The 13,804-nt window shown below is 36.9% G+C and overlaps 1 protein-coding gene across 1 annotated transcript in view; it reads left to right on the forward strand.

Moving 5' to 3' along the window:
• Positions 1-13,804, forward strand: part of IARS2 (isoleucyl-tRNA synthetase 2, mitochondrial) — a 53,936-nt gene that overhangs the window by 20,434 nt on the left and 19,698 nt on the right. The window contains exons 12-14 of the mRNA XM_006744924.3: positions 160-320; positions 10,608-10,710; positions 11,342-11,435. Coding sequence (XP_006744987.2) covers positions 160-320; positions 10,608-10,710; positions 11,342-11,435 — 358 coding nt within the window. The remainder of the gene's footprint in view (positions 1-159; positions 321-10,607; positions 10,711-11,341; positions 11,436-13,804) is intronic.

A 13,804-nucleotide genomic window follows, 5' to 3' on the forward strand; every position in this document is an offset into this window, starting at 1 on the left:
GTCTGAAATCTGTAGTTTTTTAGTTTTTTGGACATGGGGAGGGAGACATGTGAATGACTATAAACGTCCAAAATAAAGAACCACTGGGCTAAATCATGGCCATTCTAGGAAATTCGTTCTGCTTACTCTCACTGGACTTAATTTGTGAATCAATTGCAGGAATTGTTAAAAAAGGTGAAATTTATTCCTGGATCCGCACTGAACGCCATGGTTGAAATGATGGACAGACGGCCATATTGGTGCATATCAAGGCAAAGAGTGTGGGGTGTTCCAATCCCTGTGTTTCATCACAAGACAAAAGATGAATTCTTGATCAACAGGTAGAATTCTTTTTACATTTTTTTCAGTATTTTAAAGTGAGCTATGTTTTCTTCGAAAGTAGAAAAAGGGACTTTTGAGAATTGATACATGTTAAATCACATATTCAGTCTTGTCAGGGGGAATAAAATATAATTTCAAAAAGATGCTTTCATATGGTTGAAATTTTAAAACTGTATTTTTTCAATATGGATACTTACAAGCAGAGGCTCTGACCTACAGAATCAGGTGTCAGGAATCCAAAGATGAACAGCATTCAGGAGAGGATCCCTGTATGCAATTTTTCTTTAGGAATTAGAGTCCCTCTCTTACCTTAGGCTACTGTGTCTGTCTTTCTTTCTAATTTTATTTATTTATTTGCGAGAGAGAGAGAGCACAAGCAGGGGGAGCAGCAGAGAGGGAGAAGCAGGTCCCCACTGAGCGGGGAGCCCGACATGGAGCTCGATCCCAGGACCCTGGGATCATGACATGAGCTAAAAGCGACGTTTAACCTACTGAGCCACCCAGGTGTCCCTAGGCTACTGTCTCTTTCAATAGAAATGACATTATGGGGGCACCTGGGTGGCTCAGGAGGCTCTGGCCTTGATTTAACTCTGCCTTCGGCTCAGGCCATGATCCCAGGGTCCTGGGATCGAGCCCTGCATCGGGCTCCCTGCTCAGCGGGAACCCTGCTTCTCCCTCTCCCACTCCCCCCTGCTTGTGTTCCCTCTCTCACTCTCTCTCTCTCAAATAAATAAATAAATCTTTAAAAAAAAAAAGAAATGACTTTATGTAATTATAGATCCTTTAAAATTTAAGAAACTGTAATATAGTTAAAGGCACAAATTACATTTATTCTAGTGATGATTACCTTCCCAGCTATTTCTTCTCTTTTCCTTAAGGTTTTTTCTTTTTTCTTTTTATTTATTTATTTATTTGAGAGAGAGAGAGCACATGAGAGGGGCGAGGGTCAGAGGGAGAAGCAGACTCCCCGCCGAGCAGGGAGCCCAATGCGGGACTCGATCCTGGGACTCCAGGATCATGACCTGAGCCGAAGGCAGTCGCCCAACCAACTGAGCCACCCAGGCGCCCCTCTTTTTTTCTTTTGAAAAGATAATACATGGATATAGTCAACAGTTCAGGGTAGACAAGCTTATATGGTGGAAAGAAGATTTTTATTCCTAATTCAGGTGCTAGACTCTCCTTGAGGCAGTGAAAAAGACTGACATGGTCCCTGGTTTGAGATCATAGTGAGATCGTAGTCTAGCTAGTTTATCTTCTAGTAAATTTAGGAAGGTTTTCGGTATTTCTGTTACTAACAGATATGGAAAGGGGAATATTAATCATTCCTTTTAGGAATACGTCCTAAGTTTTCATTTTCTGTGAGTAATTTTGTTTTCCTTTGGTTAATGGAATTTTTGCTAAATTATGTTTTAACATCAGTAAAAAGTTTGAGCCCATTTTGGTAAGTATTTTTACATTTTATCACTTGAGTATCCAGTGAGGTTTTTGAGGGCATGGAGGCCAGTAAGTAATGACTGAGGAGTTCAAGAGACTGTAGATGTAGAGTTGAATGTCCCTACTTAGGGGTTCATCAGAATTTTTGTGAAAATGTTCTACTTTTCGTTGTCAGTGTTATCAGTGTTTCTTTAGGTGGTCCTTTTATGAATGCATGTATTTTAGGGATTTTTTAAAATGTTGATTAAAGTGGGGTGGGTTTTTGTTTTGTTTTAATCATCTATAGCCACGTATTAGGTAGTTCTTAGTGTTTTTTTGTGTGAAAGTTCCTTTTCAATTTACTGTTTATTTTTATTTTTAAAGATTATTTGGGGGGCGCCTGGGTGGCTCAGTCATTAAACGTCTGCCTTCGGCTCAGGTCATGATCCCAAGGTCCTGGGATCCAGCCCCACATTGGGCTCCCTGCTCGGCGGGAAGCCTGCTTCTCCCTCCCCTGCTCCCCCTGCTTGTGTTCCCTCTTTTGCTATATCTCTCTCTGTCAAATAAATAAATAAAACCTTAAAAAAAATTACAAAGATTATTTGAGAGAGAGAGAGAGAGTGTGTGCATGTATGAGTGGGGCAGTGGGGAGGGGCAGAGGCAGAGGGAGAGAGAATCTCAAGCAGACTCCCCACTGAGCACAGAGCCTGATGTGGGGCTCAGTCCCATGACCCTGAGATCACAGCCTGAGCTGAAATCAAGAGTTGGACCCTTAACCAACTCAGCCATCCAACCGCCCCAATTTCTTTTCAATTTAAATACACATTTTATCATTCCTTCATGGGTAATCTGACACCTTATGGCAGCACGGCTCAGGGAAGAACTAGAGCTCTGCCATGGACAAATATCAAACCATAAAACACCTCGTTTGCTTTATTCACAGAGGATATGGCATTTGAGTAGGGGCTTGAGGAGTAGGTAGGAAACAGGGCAAAGTATTTTGTAAGTAGAGAGTTCAGCAGGAGCTGAGGGCACGGAGCGGGGAAAGCATAGCACTTTTATAGGAACCATAATAGGATTGTGGGGTGTTGAGGAGGGTTTTAGAAAGATAAACACCAAGAAAGATTGGTTGGGGCAAATTGTAGTGAGTCTTGAATACTAGGTCAAGTAGTTTAAACTTTTAAATAGGCATGAGGAGTGAGAGTATATTTTAGGAAAAGAAACTAGAGGTTAGAGGCCAGGAAGTCATTGTAAGGCTACCTCAGTATTATTACTTCAGTTTGGAGAGCTAAGGCTGTTTGTCCTAAATATCATTGCTCACATTGTTCTTATAATTGAGAGCATGGTCAGGTGATACCTTAATACCTTAAAGTTTAGATAAATTTACACAAGTATTGTTTAAAATTTCACACTGTAGAGTTTTCTTTTAAGGAATGTTTATAAGACATTGTCATTGTTTCTCTCTCTTTTTTTGGTAGCATTTGAGGACAGGAGTTTTAGGGAATTTCCTCAAAGTGATTCAGGTGGACAAATGTATATATTAGGAAGAAGAGCAAATTGGTTTATTTGACCATTATTTAATCATGACAATAAAATGGTACATAGATCGATTGGTGAAATAAATGTGAGCTTTGTCAGAAAAACACAAGCAAATTTTCATCAGGTGTTATTTATATTTTATTTATAGTCAATATATTCATACGACTATGTTACAGATTGTTTTCCATGCATTCTCCCATTGTGTTGCTTGCATGATGCTAGTTGAATTCTGATTTTGAAGTAGAAGAGATATACAGAATATTGGCCTACAAAAATGACAGACAAACTTAGCCAAATTATCTGTCAATTCATAGGTCATTTTCCTGTACACCATTTCTTAGTAATGACTCTAATCTTCTTCCGTTGTCGGGTCCTTCGTGTGACATGACACTTGATTTAAGAAGATAGTATTAATTCTTAATTATTTGTGAGTTTTTTAAGATAGCATGAAAGGTTATCTTTTTTCCTCCATAAGCAAGTCAGAATCAAGTGACCATGATTTTGTCTTTCTTGGATCGTATCTTTCTATTGTAGTGAGTTGGTAACCATCAAAAGTAACAGCATCTCCACTGGAAATTGGCACACAGTCCACATGGAGTTGCTGTTACACTTGATAACCCCATTAAGCATACCAGAAGATTCCTTCTGCTTTTCTGGATGAAAGTCTGTAAGTTAAAGCCTTAATTATAGTTGTTTCACAAAAAAAAAAATCTTGATTTATTCACACTCTGAATAGGTTTAGAGACTGTTAGATTTGAAACTCTGATGTTTAATTTTGATTTGAATTAATGTTCTCATCTGCACTTTATATTCACATTTGTGTTTGCTCAAGATATAATTCCATTTCTGACTTTAACATTATTGATTTTTCTTAATCTGCCATTATAATTTAGGTAGAAATCTATTCCTAGTTAATAAAGACAAATACTTTTTAGCATTAAAAAAGGTAAAATTTAGGAACATTCACCACCTAGAAAGGAAAAGAAGTTGTTTATTTTGGATGATTGTATCTATTCAACAGTATTAATGCAATAATCTATGCATTTAGGAAACTTAGCCCCTGATTTCTGGAAATTAGGAGAAGTTTACAAGAAGCAATCAAGGAATTTCCAGTTCATTTTGAGTGCTAGATTTTTGTGGTTTTTTGTTTGTTTTTTTAAGATTTCTTTATTCATTTTAGAGAGAGAGATAGAGAGTGTGCAGGAAGGAGAGGCAGAGGGAGGGGGAGAGAGAGAACCCCAAGCAGACTCCCTGCTGAGTGCGGAGCCTCATGCGGTGCTTAATCCCAAGACCCTGGGATCATGACCTGAACTGAAATCAGGAGTCAGATGCTCAACTGACTGCCTCACTCAAGTGCCCCGAGCGCTAGCTTTAACTACCTCTTGCTCATGTTAATAATAATGACCTTTTGGTGAAAAAATTTTATAATGTTCATTAAATTAAAAAAACTTTCTCCAGAGTTGTTTCCTGGAGCCTTTAAAACCTAAATATAGGATTAAATTAAAAATAGAATCCCCCCTTCAGATTTCATTGTGTTCTAGAATTAAATGTATAAATTTAGTAAATAAGTTGGAAATGTTTAGCCTCTTACCTCATTCTTATTCCAGTAACTTGCAGAAGAAAAGTTGTCTTATAATCCTTAATATTTTTCCTTTAATAAAGACAAAACACAGGAAACAGAATGACAGCAACAGTTTCTTCCTTGCTTAGTACATCTTAATGTTGCTTAATTTCTGATAACATGCTAATTATTTAGCTCAGCTGATATCAAAGTCTAGAATGATTGGATGGTGTTACAGTTGCTCATACTACCCAGTGGATTTTCACTGGTTGAAACCTAAGGAGGGACACATAATGCATGTGTTTAGATAAGGCCCTTGCATAAAGTACAAAGTTTTATGACGGATTTATTGCTTTATGAAATACAGCATTAAAATGGAAGTATATAGATTATTTAGTGATAAGTGGTTTCACCCACTTTTATCAACAGTAATTTAGATTGATCTTTAGGTTATAAGTTAACTATATGTTTGTGTTAAGTATAGAATATTATCAACATAAGGGAAGAATTCTTAAATTTCCAAAGACAAATTTTGACTTTTTCCTTATATTTTTTTATGAAAAATGTTCAGTATCACTAAGAAATACATACTGTTTTTAAAACAAATATTGTTTAAAATTGTTTTAAAAACTTTATAAAGCATAATCTCTGTTTCATTATAAACAGTTACACTTGTAATATATTTATCCATAAGAAATAAGAAGCCTAATGTCTCTTGTATGAAGATAGATATGTAAGGCTATCTCATACAGTTGATTATAAAGGACCATGATGATAGAAATAATCTAAGTCAGTTTTGGAAGAATGAACGTGCAGCCATTAAAAATGCTAGTTTAGCTCCTAATAATTGCCTAGTTCCCTACGTATGAAAATCAAATAAATGTAGCCCATCCTGACATTTGGCTGTTTCTGGGTTTTTGCTACAGCATTATAATGACTATCTTTTAAGCACTTGTGGAGCATTTACTTGTATTTCTTTTCCAGATTATCCTCTCAGATTTTGTTTGAACTAACGTTAAATTTATCTTTATTTTTATTTGAACTAACGTTAAATTTATCTTTATTTTATAATCTAGGATAGTTACCTCAAGTTTGTAGGTCGCCAGTATATATTTATTTTTACTGAAAATTTTGTTTGTGAAATTCTCTGCCACAGTTTTTTAGGGTCATTCAGACCATCAGAGTACAAGTCAAGAAAAAGTTCTCACTTTGTGGTACCAAATCTGTGCACTTACATTTTGATTTGTTTGGATTGTGAGAGTATTGTCTTTGAAGTCTGCCTTCTTATTTATCATAATTTTTGTTCAGTTTTTATCCACGAACTCCAGAATTGTCTTTGGCTTCTTTTCCTGTTCTCAAAAATACAAGTAATTTGTGTTCTAAGATCTCAAAACAGAACTGAGTTGCAGAACATAATGCTTATTAAGGTAAATTTAGTACATGATATTTTTATATTTCATGATACAAAGTAAGGAAGCAAGTCTTGCTGTAAATATTAGTGAGACTTGCCCTGTTAATGAGGCAGAGCTTTTTCCCTCCCCTCTTTAAAGTGTGTCATATTTCTTTTGGATATATTGAAAAAAAAAATTCTTTCATCCAGATTCACATGCATATGTTATGAGGGAAAATACTGGGTCATTTACACTACATAAAATATGTAGTTTTACTTATGACAGCTTTTTTGAAGTAAGATGAAAAAAATTAATCATTAGTGTAGATAACATTGTGTGGTTATGTCATTTTTAATAAATATTCTTAGGTAAACTAAAAGAAAAAATCAAACTAACTTTCCTCCTCACTGAAACAAGAGACTTACCAGTTTTTTTTAAAAAGTATATTTGCAAATAAGATGTATATAAAATGCTTCTTACACTAAAAAATTGTATATATGAATGAATTACTAATATCTTTGTAAGAAAATATAACAAAACTTCAATTTTAGTTAGCTCGGAGATGGTTGACTAAACTTGGTAGGATTTTAGGGTTGCCTTAATAACTTGTCACCTGCAAAATTGGGATCTTTCTTTATTGTTTGGTATTTTTAGTTATAGTTCTAAAACTTCATTGAATTATCTGCTAGTTAGGGATATAAAAAAAGAACTTGGTCTCATTAGAGATGAATTTGGTCTTCTAAAATGGATGGGCATCATCTATAATTTTAAGATTACTGAGTATAATACTAGGACTTTTTCCTTCTTTAAGAATAACATTTTTCACATAGCCTTCTTTCTGACAGCATTTCCCAGTGTTCACAGAAACTGAAGCTCAGGAAAATACTATCATGTATTCCTGTCAGTACCTAATAATTCACAGGTAGAATCTGGTCTTTGGACTTGCTGCTTGTTCTGTCAACACTCTAATCTCCGGAGACTGACTGGTTCCCTCACTTCATCTCTGGGTCAGGGGTTCACTGGGCATGGGTAATAGAGTCTTTTTGCCTTTGCTTAGCAAACCCCGGAGAACAGGAGTGTGAATTTACAGTTACAGTGGTTGTCTTGATAGATGAGTTAGAGAAGCTGAATGGAGAAGTAAAAACAGAATTGAACCATGATTTAGGACACACAGTTTTAAGGCCTGGCATTAACTATGTTACTTGCATAGCCTCATGACTGAAGGATCCCTGAGGCACGGAACAGTGTATCTGTCAGTACAATGTTTCTGTGAATCTGATTAGATAATGCTGGTAAAGTGCTTTGAAAAATACAATGTGTGGTATGCATCTAAATGCTTTTATGTTGATTAATAATATTAATCCTAATATCTCTTCCTTATTTCCTAAATTAATATGAAATTTGAACTATTTGCTTTTGGTTTTGTGTTATTTTTTAATCTACTTATTTCCAGCACATTTAAAACTGTTTTACTGTTTTATTTTACTGTTTACCTAAAGTTACAGCCTAATGATAATATTTGTAAAAATAAAACGTCAAAATGACACTCGTATTTAGAATCATTCTTTTCTATGAGCGTTTCAGAAGTGGTACGAACATTTTATCTTCTGTAATTGTGTATGTGTAAATGTACTTTGCTAGTATCTCTGTAGAGGGGGTTCTTTTAGGAAAATAGAGTTACGTTATTCATATTTTCTTTTCCAGTGTATTCTGATTTTCTTAACTGTTAAAATGTTCTGTGCAAACTATATAAAATAGTAATATGTAACTATTGTCATATAACTAGGTATTGCACAAAGTTTTTATGGTCTCCTATCACAAAAGTTTATCTTTACTGTTAAAGTCCATTGAAAATGTATGACTACAAGAAATATGGACTTGTGCCCATTTTAATATTATTGTTCTCTTTAAAATCGATGCTGATAACATTATACTTATTCAGTCTATCCTTCCTAGTATACAAACTTAGGTATTTGGAATTTCCATTTTGAGAGCCTGTCTAATTCGTAATACCCGTTTGATTTTTGCTTCCTACAACAGTTTTTTCATAAACATTTTATCTATGAATTATCAGACCAAGAGAGGTTAAATGATTTACCCTACATAGTCATCATTAGTGAGAAGCAGATCCAGATTGAGAATGTAAAGCTTTTCCTACGCACTCCTCTTTCCATGTACGTCGACTCTGACAGGCCTGCAGTTAATTCTTAGTTACTTGCGTTAATGGAATGTGGTAGAAAGGAAGATAATTCAAAAGTTAGCTTTAGTATCTGTAAATATTAATATGGGCATGTGTTTTGGTAATTGGTTAACAAAATTACTGTCTGAACTTACCTGACTTCACAGAATCAGTTTGAATAATAGCTAATGCTTATATAATGCTTATTAGTATGTGCCAGATACCGTTCTAGGCATTTTATATATAAGCTTAATTAATATCCATAATAGCTCTCTTGATGATGCTATTATTATTTGCATTTTACAAACAGACACAGAAATGTTAAGTGTTGTGCCTGGGGTCACATAACTAAGTGGTGGAACCAGGAACTGCACCAAAGCTCTATGGTTCCAGGGTCCATGCTCTTGACCATTATGTGTCCCCTGACTCAAAGGAAAGCAACTAGAGGAAGTTCTAATGTCAATAAAGCTGTGATAATAAATTAAAAGTACATTATTCCTGTGAGAAAATTTAGTATAAACTTCCCCTGATTTTGATTTTCAAATAATTTATAATTGTGTGTCTTCCCAAAGATATGGTCAGTTAAAATATTCATTTGATGTGTATTTGTTGGCTTTTTACTGTATGTCGGGCACGTGCTAAGTTTTTCGTGGATCATCTCATTTAGTTGGCAGGCAATCTGAGGGAAGTGTCTAGACTTGCTACAATGTGAGCTCCGTTAGCGCAGGAACCTTATCAGATGCCTTGTGAACTGCTGTACCTCCACTTCCAAGAACAATGTCTAAGATGCTGGAGGTTCTCAGTAAATGTTTTTGAACAAATGAATTCTCCTTAACAGAGGAACAACCAAGACTTAAAGACACTTAGTACTTGCATGGTCGTACATAAAGTTTTAGTACTTGTGCGTGGTCGTACGGGAAGTTTTAGTAGTTGTGCGTGGTCGTACGGGAAGTTTTAGTTCTTGTGCACGGTCGTACGGGAAGTTTTAGTTCTTGTGCACGGTCGTACGGGAAGTTTTAGTTCTTGTGCACGGTCGTACGGGAAGTTATAGTTCTTGTGCACGGTCGTACGGGAAGTTATAGTTCTTGTGCACGGTCGTACGGGAAGTTATAGTTCTTGTGCACGGTCGTACGGGAAGTTTTAGTACTTGTGCGTGGTCGTACGGGAAGTTTTAGTTCATGTGCACGGTCGTACGGGAAGTTATAGTTCTTGTGCACGGTCGTACGGGAAGTTTTAGTTCTTGTGCATGGTCGTACACGTAAAAAGTGGCAGAGTCAGGATATAGGCCTGGATACCTGTTGTCAGAGTTGTGCTCTGATGTGGCCTTGCCTCTTATGCAGGTGAATTTGGACTTAGTCCCCTAAGTGCTGGAAGTTTGGAAAGGGGATTGGTGTGATAAAAGCAGTTTTAGGAATACAGTGCTGTCAAAGACGTGTCATTTAAATTAAAGAGATAAGGGGTGCCTGGGTAGCGCAGTCAGTTAGGTGTCCGACTCTTGCTTTTGGCTCGGGGCATGATCTCAGGGTCCTGAGATCAAGCCCTGCGTCCCGCTCCAAGTTCAGTGCGGATTCTGCTTGGGACTCTTTCTCCTTCTCCCTCTGCCCCTCTCCCCCATGAGTGTGTGCTCTCTTTCTTTTTCTCTTTCAAATCTTTTTTTAAAAAATAAATTGAAGAGGTGAGAATAGAGGAAAAGTCAGACTACTGCATCAATCTAGTATTGAGACAATGAGGTTCGACTAATATTGTATCAGAACAGAACAAAGAACAAATTTTGAGTAATATATCAAAGGTAGAATTGACAGATGTGGTGTCTTAATTTGAGCAGAGATTGGAGGGAAGGGGGAGATAATTAGAAGATTTTGAATATACACCCCTTGTTAGAAAATAGATTGATAGAAATAGGGAAATCAGTAACTAAAACAAGGATATCAGAAGAAGTCTTTTTTTTTTAAAGGGTACATGTGATCAATTTGATTTTATTTATTTTGAACTTAAGATGATAGCCGTAGCCAAGTAAACAAGTAATTGAAGATAATACCGCTAAGGTTTGGAGGAAAAGATAGGAAAAAAATACTCTGCAGATAGGGGAAACTAACTATTCTCTTTCTTTCTTTTTTTATTTTAGCAGTTTCTTAATTTTAAAATGTTCAGTGTTAATCACTGTAGTTCATTGAGCAATTCTGCCTTTTCCCTCCTAAAACAGCCAAACCACTGAGCATATTATTAAACTAGTGGAACAACATGGCAGTGATGTTTGGTGGACTCTCCCCCCTGAGCAACTTCTTCCTGAAGAAGTCTTATCTCAGGTAAATTTGCATGTGTATTTAACAGCCTCTGTGTGCGCTACGTGACTTGATGACAACATGAAGGATTCCTGGGAGTTAAAAAATTATTCTATCATCATGTAAAGTTAATGAGTTTATTCCCTATAAATTAGGAGCCGGTGCAGTTTGAGAGTAGACATTTTTGTTTAACCATAGAAGCTTCGTATTTAATATAGCAGTAGAGTACAAGGGTTATTTGTTATCTTTTTGAGGGCCAAGATTGATTTTTACTGATTTAGTTGACTAAGCAGATAACAGTTGTGAGTATGAGAGTAGTTCCTAATGTTGGTGCGTCAGGATTTTGTAGGGTCTAAATTCGAGTTAACTGATTGCATCACACATGAAAAAAATCCAAATTAGAAGATCATTTCAAGAAATGAAAGCAGTTTATATCTATGTTAGTAAATGTGTAATGAAGTGGCCACAATCATCTTTACATGCAAATGAGGTGGTTGTACTGAACTGCAAAATACTTAGAAGTGTTTTAAATTTCATTTTAAAATGTGAGTTTAATGCTTGTAAGCATTTGATTTTTTTTAAGACTTTTTTTTGGTCCTTATTGTATATATTGTGATCTTTGCATAATTAAAATGTTTTCACATTATCTTCTTAGATTGGTGGTCCTGATGCCTTGGAATATGTGCCTGGTCAGGATATTTTGGACATCTGGTTTGATAGTGGAACTTCATGGTCTTATGTTCTTCCAGGTAATTTTAAATAGTAGATTATAAACCAGCCAAGCAGTTTTGCAAATACATAAGTTACTCAGAGGAAATCTGTTAATCTAGGAATATTTTTTTTCTGTATTTGGAAGAAAACCTTTTTTGGTGGGGACAGCAGGGAAGAAAATTGAAAATCTCCTGCTATGGTATAATTTTAGACCTGGAAGGGTTCTTGGAGATCATTTAATCCAATGATTTCCAAACTTTTTCTGTTTTTCCAAATGAAATTTCATATAGAACCACAATATGTAAGATAGATTAATAATGGGAATTTTCTTCCTCCACTCAACCAGCTTATTCTCCTTGAGTCACTTGGCAATCCCAAGGCACTAGTTGCGTTGTAAAGTTTAGAAATCACTGAAACAGTCTGACCCCCGTCATTTTTCAGAACAGGAAATGAGATTAAATTAGAGCCAAATTAGGTGATGGTCACATAGTTTGGTAGTGTCAGACTAGAACTCACATATCCTGATTTTTGGTTCTCATTTTTCTTACACAGCCTTGCCTTTTCACAGCTCCTCCCCCCTCTCTATGCAGACAGCTGACTGATTTTATACTTAATCATAGTTGGGGCACACTCTTGACTTCCGGAATAAAGAGAAGGGAGAGACCGGGCAGGAGTTAGAAGGGAGAAGTAGGAGAAGGTGCACATTCGAGGTTGTGTTTAGATGCTTAAGAAGATACGCTTAAGGATACCAAGTGAACAACAGAGGTAAAATGCAGAATAAAGCTCAAAGTCACTATGAGGTTAAAGACAGGAAAGTGGTAGGTGGCAGGAGAGGGGCGATGGAGCAGACACTTCCTCACACTGCTGCTAAGGGACAACTTCGGCCTAAGAGGTCTTGCTTGCTTTCTGGAGCAAGAGAATGTGGGAAAGTAGCTTGTCTCTGCAGCTGGTGGTTAAGGGATCGCGAGGGATTGTCCCCAAGTTTTACCTGCGGTGTACTTCTGCTACTGGGCCTCACTATTTTTGTTTCTGCGATAAAGAGATTTTATTTGGCTTGTTTGCAAAGTAAAAATTGGGGTGATCAGGAAATAACAGTATGATATGAAACAAATTCCATAAATAAGTGAAATGAAGTCAGTCAGGAAAGGATAACATAAGCCCTCTTGCTCAAGCACGGTGACCCAGCACTACATGCAGATGTTACACTTGATGCTAACCATTCAACTTCTGAAATGTCTCCAAGAACGAAAACCATCCAGGGATGAAGAAATAATAAAGGAAGGCTCAAGTATAGTTGCAAATGTTGCATTTTCTGATTAAAAAAAAAATTTTTTTTATTAGTGAAAATATGACTCCTAGTAGGTAAATAAGTTCATTTGGGCCTTTCTAATTGCTTAGGAAATGTGAAAAGCAAAATCCATGTAAATTCACGTTTCCTCTATATTACAGCTAAAATATATATGGTAATTCATGATGGCCACATATAAGTTACATATTGGTAAAATCTTTTACAATTTTTATTTGATAATTCTCAGAATTATTATTTCATAAGTTTCTCCCACCCTATCTAAGAGAAAAAACTGCAAGCTTAAGTACTTTGTTTTCCTAAATTATATTGAAAATATAGGCAGATATACTACATAGAGTAGGTAGGTGAAGCAGTGTTGTAAATCGGAAGAAGAGTTATTTATCTACTGCCACATTGGAGCAGCATCCTGAATTTCCAGAAAAGTACGCCCTATGCAAAATAGTGTCTTTACATTCCAGAGCACATTAACTTTTTGGCCTTGGTGAGAGTTGCTGCCAGAAGCGTTGCGTTGTAACCTCTGGGTGGTTTCACACCACTCCATGCGGCAAGCACCCTTCACACTCAGAGCCCTTGGCGGGGAGACTCCATGAAGACGCATTCAAACCTGCCTGTGCTGCTGTCAGCAGTGCCAATGGCGTTCAGTCCTGCTCCTTCTAGTGTGGGAGCTTCTTAGCCAGATATTTACTGTGACAGAAATACTTCATTGGGGCCGCCGGGGTGGCTCAGTCGGTTGGGCGTCTGCCTTCAGCTCAGGTCGTGATCCCAGGGTCCTGGGATCGAGCCCCGCATCGGGCTCCCTGCTCAGCACGAAGTCTGCTTCTCCCTCTGCCCTTCCCCTGCTTGTGTTCCCTCTCTCGCTGTCTGTCAAATAAATAAATAAAATCTTAAAATAAAATAAAATAAACTATGATATACCCATATCAATGATGTACTTCTCAGTTAAAAAACAAAACAAAAAAAAAACAAAAACACGGGCGCCTGGGTGGCTCAGTCTTAAGCATTCAGGTCATGATCCCGGGGTCCTGGGATCGAGCCCCGCATCAGGCTCCCTGCTCCGCGGGAAGCCTGCTTCTCCCTCTCCCACTCCCCCTGCTTGTG

The sequence above is a fragment of the Leptonychotes weddellii genome, chromosome 6 (assembly GCF_054177405.1).
Source record: "Leptonychotes weddellii isolate Sample4059 chromosome 6, ASM5417740v2, whole genome shotgun sequence".
NCBI classification, from domain to species: domain Eukaryota; kingdom Metazoa; phylum Chordata; class Mammalia; order Carnivora; family Phocidae; genus Leptonychotes; species Leptonychotes weddellii.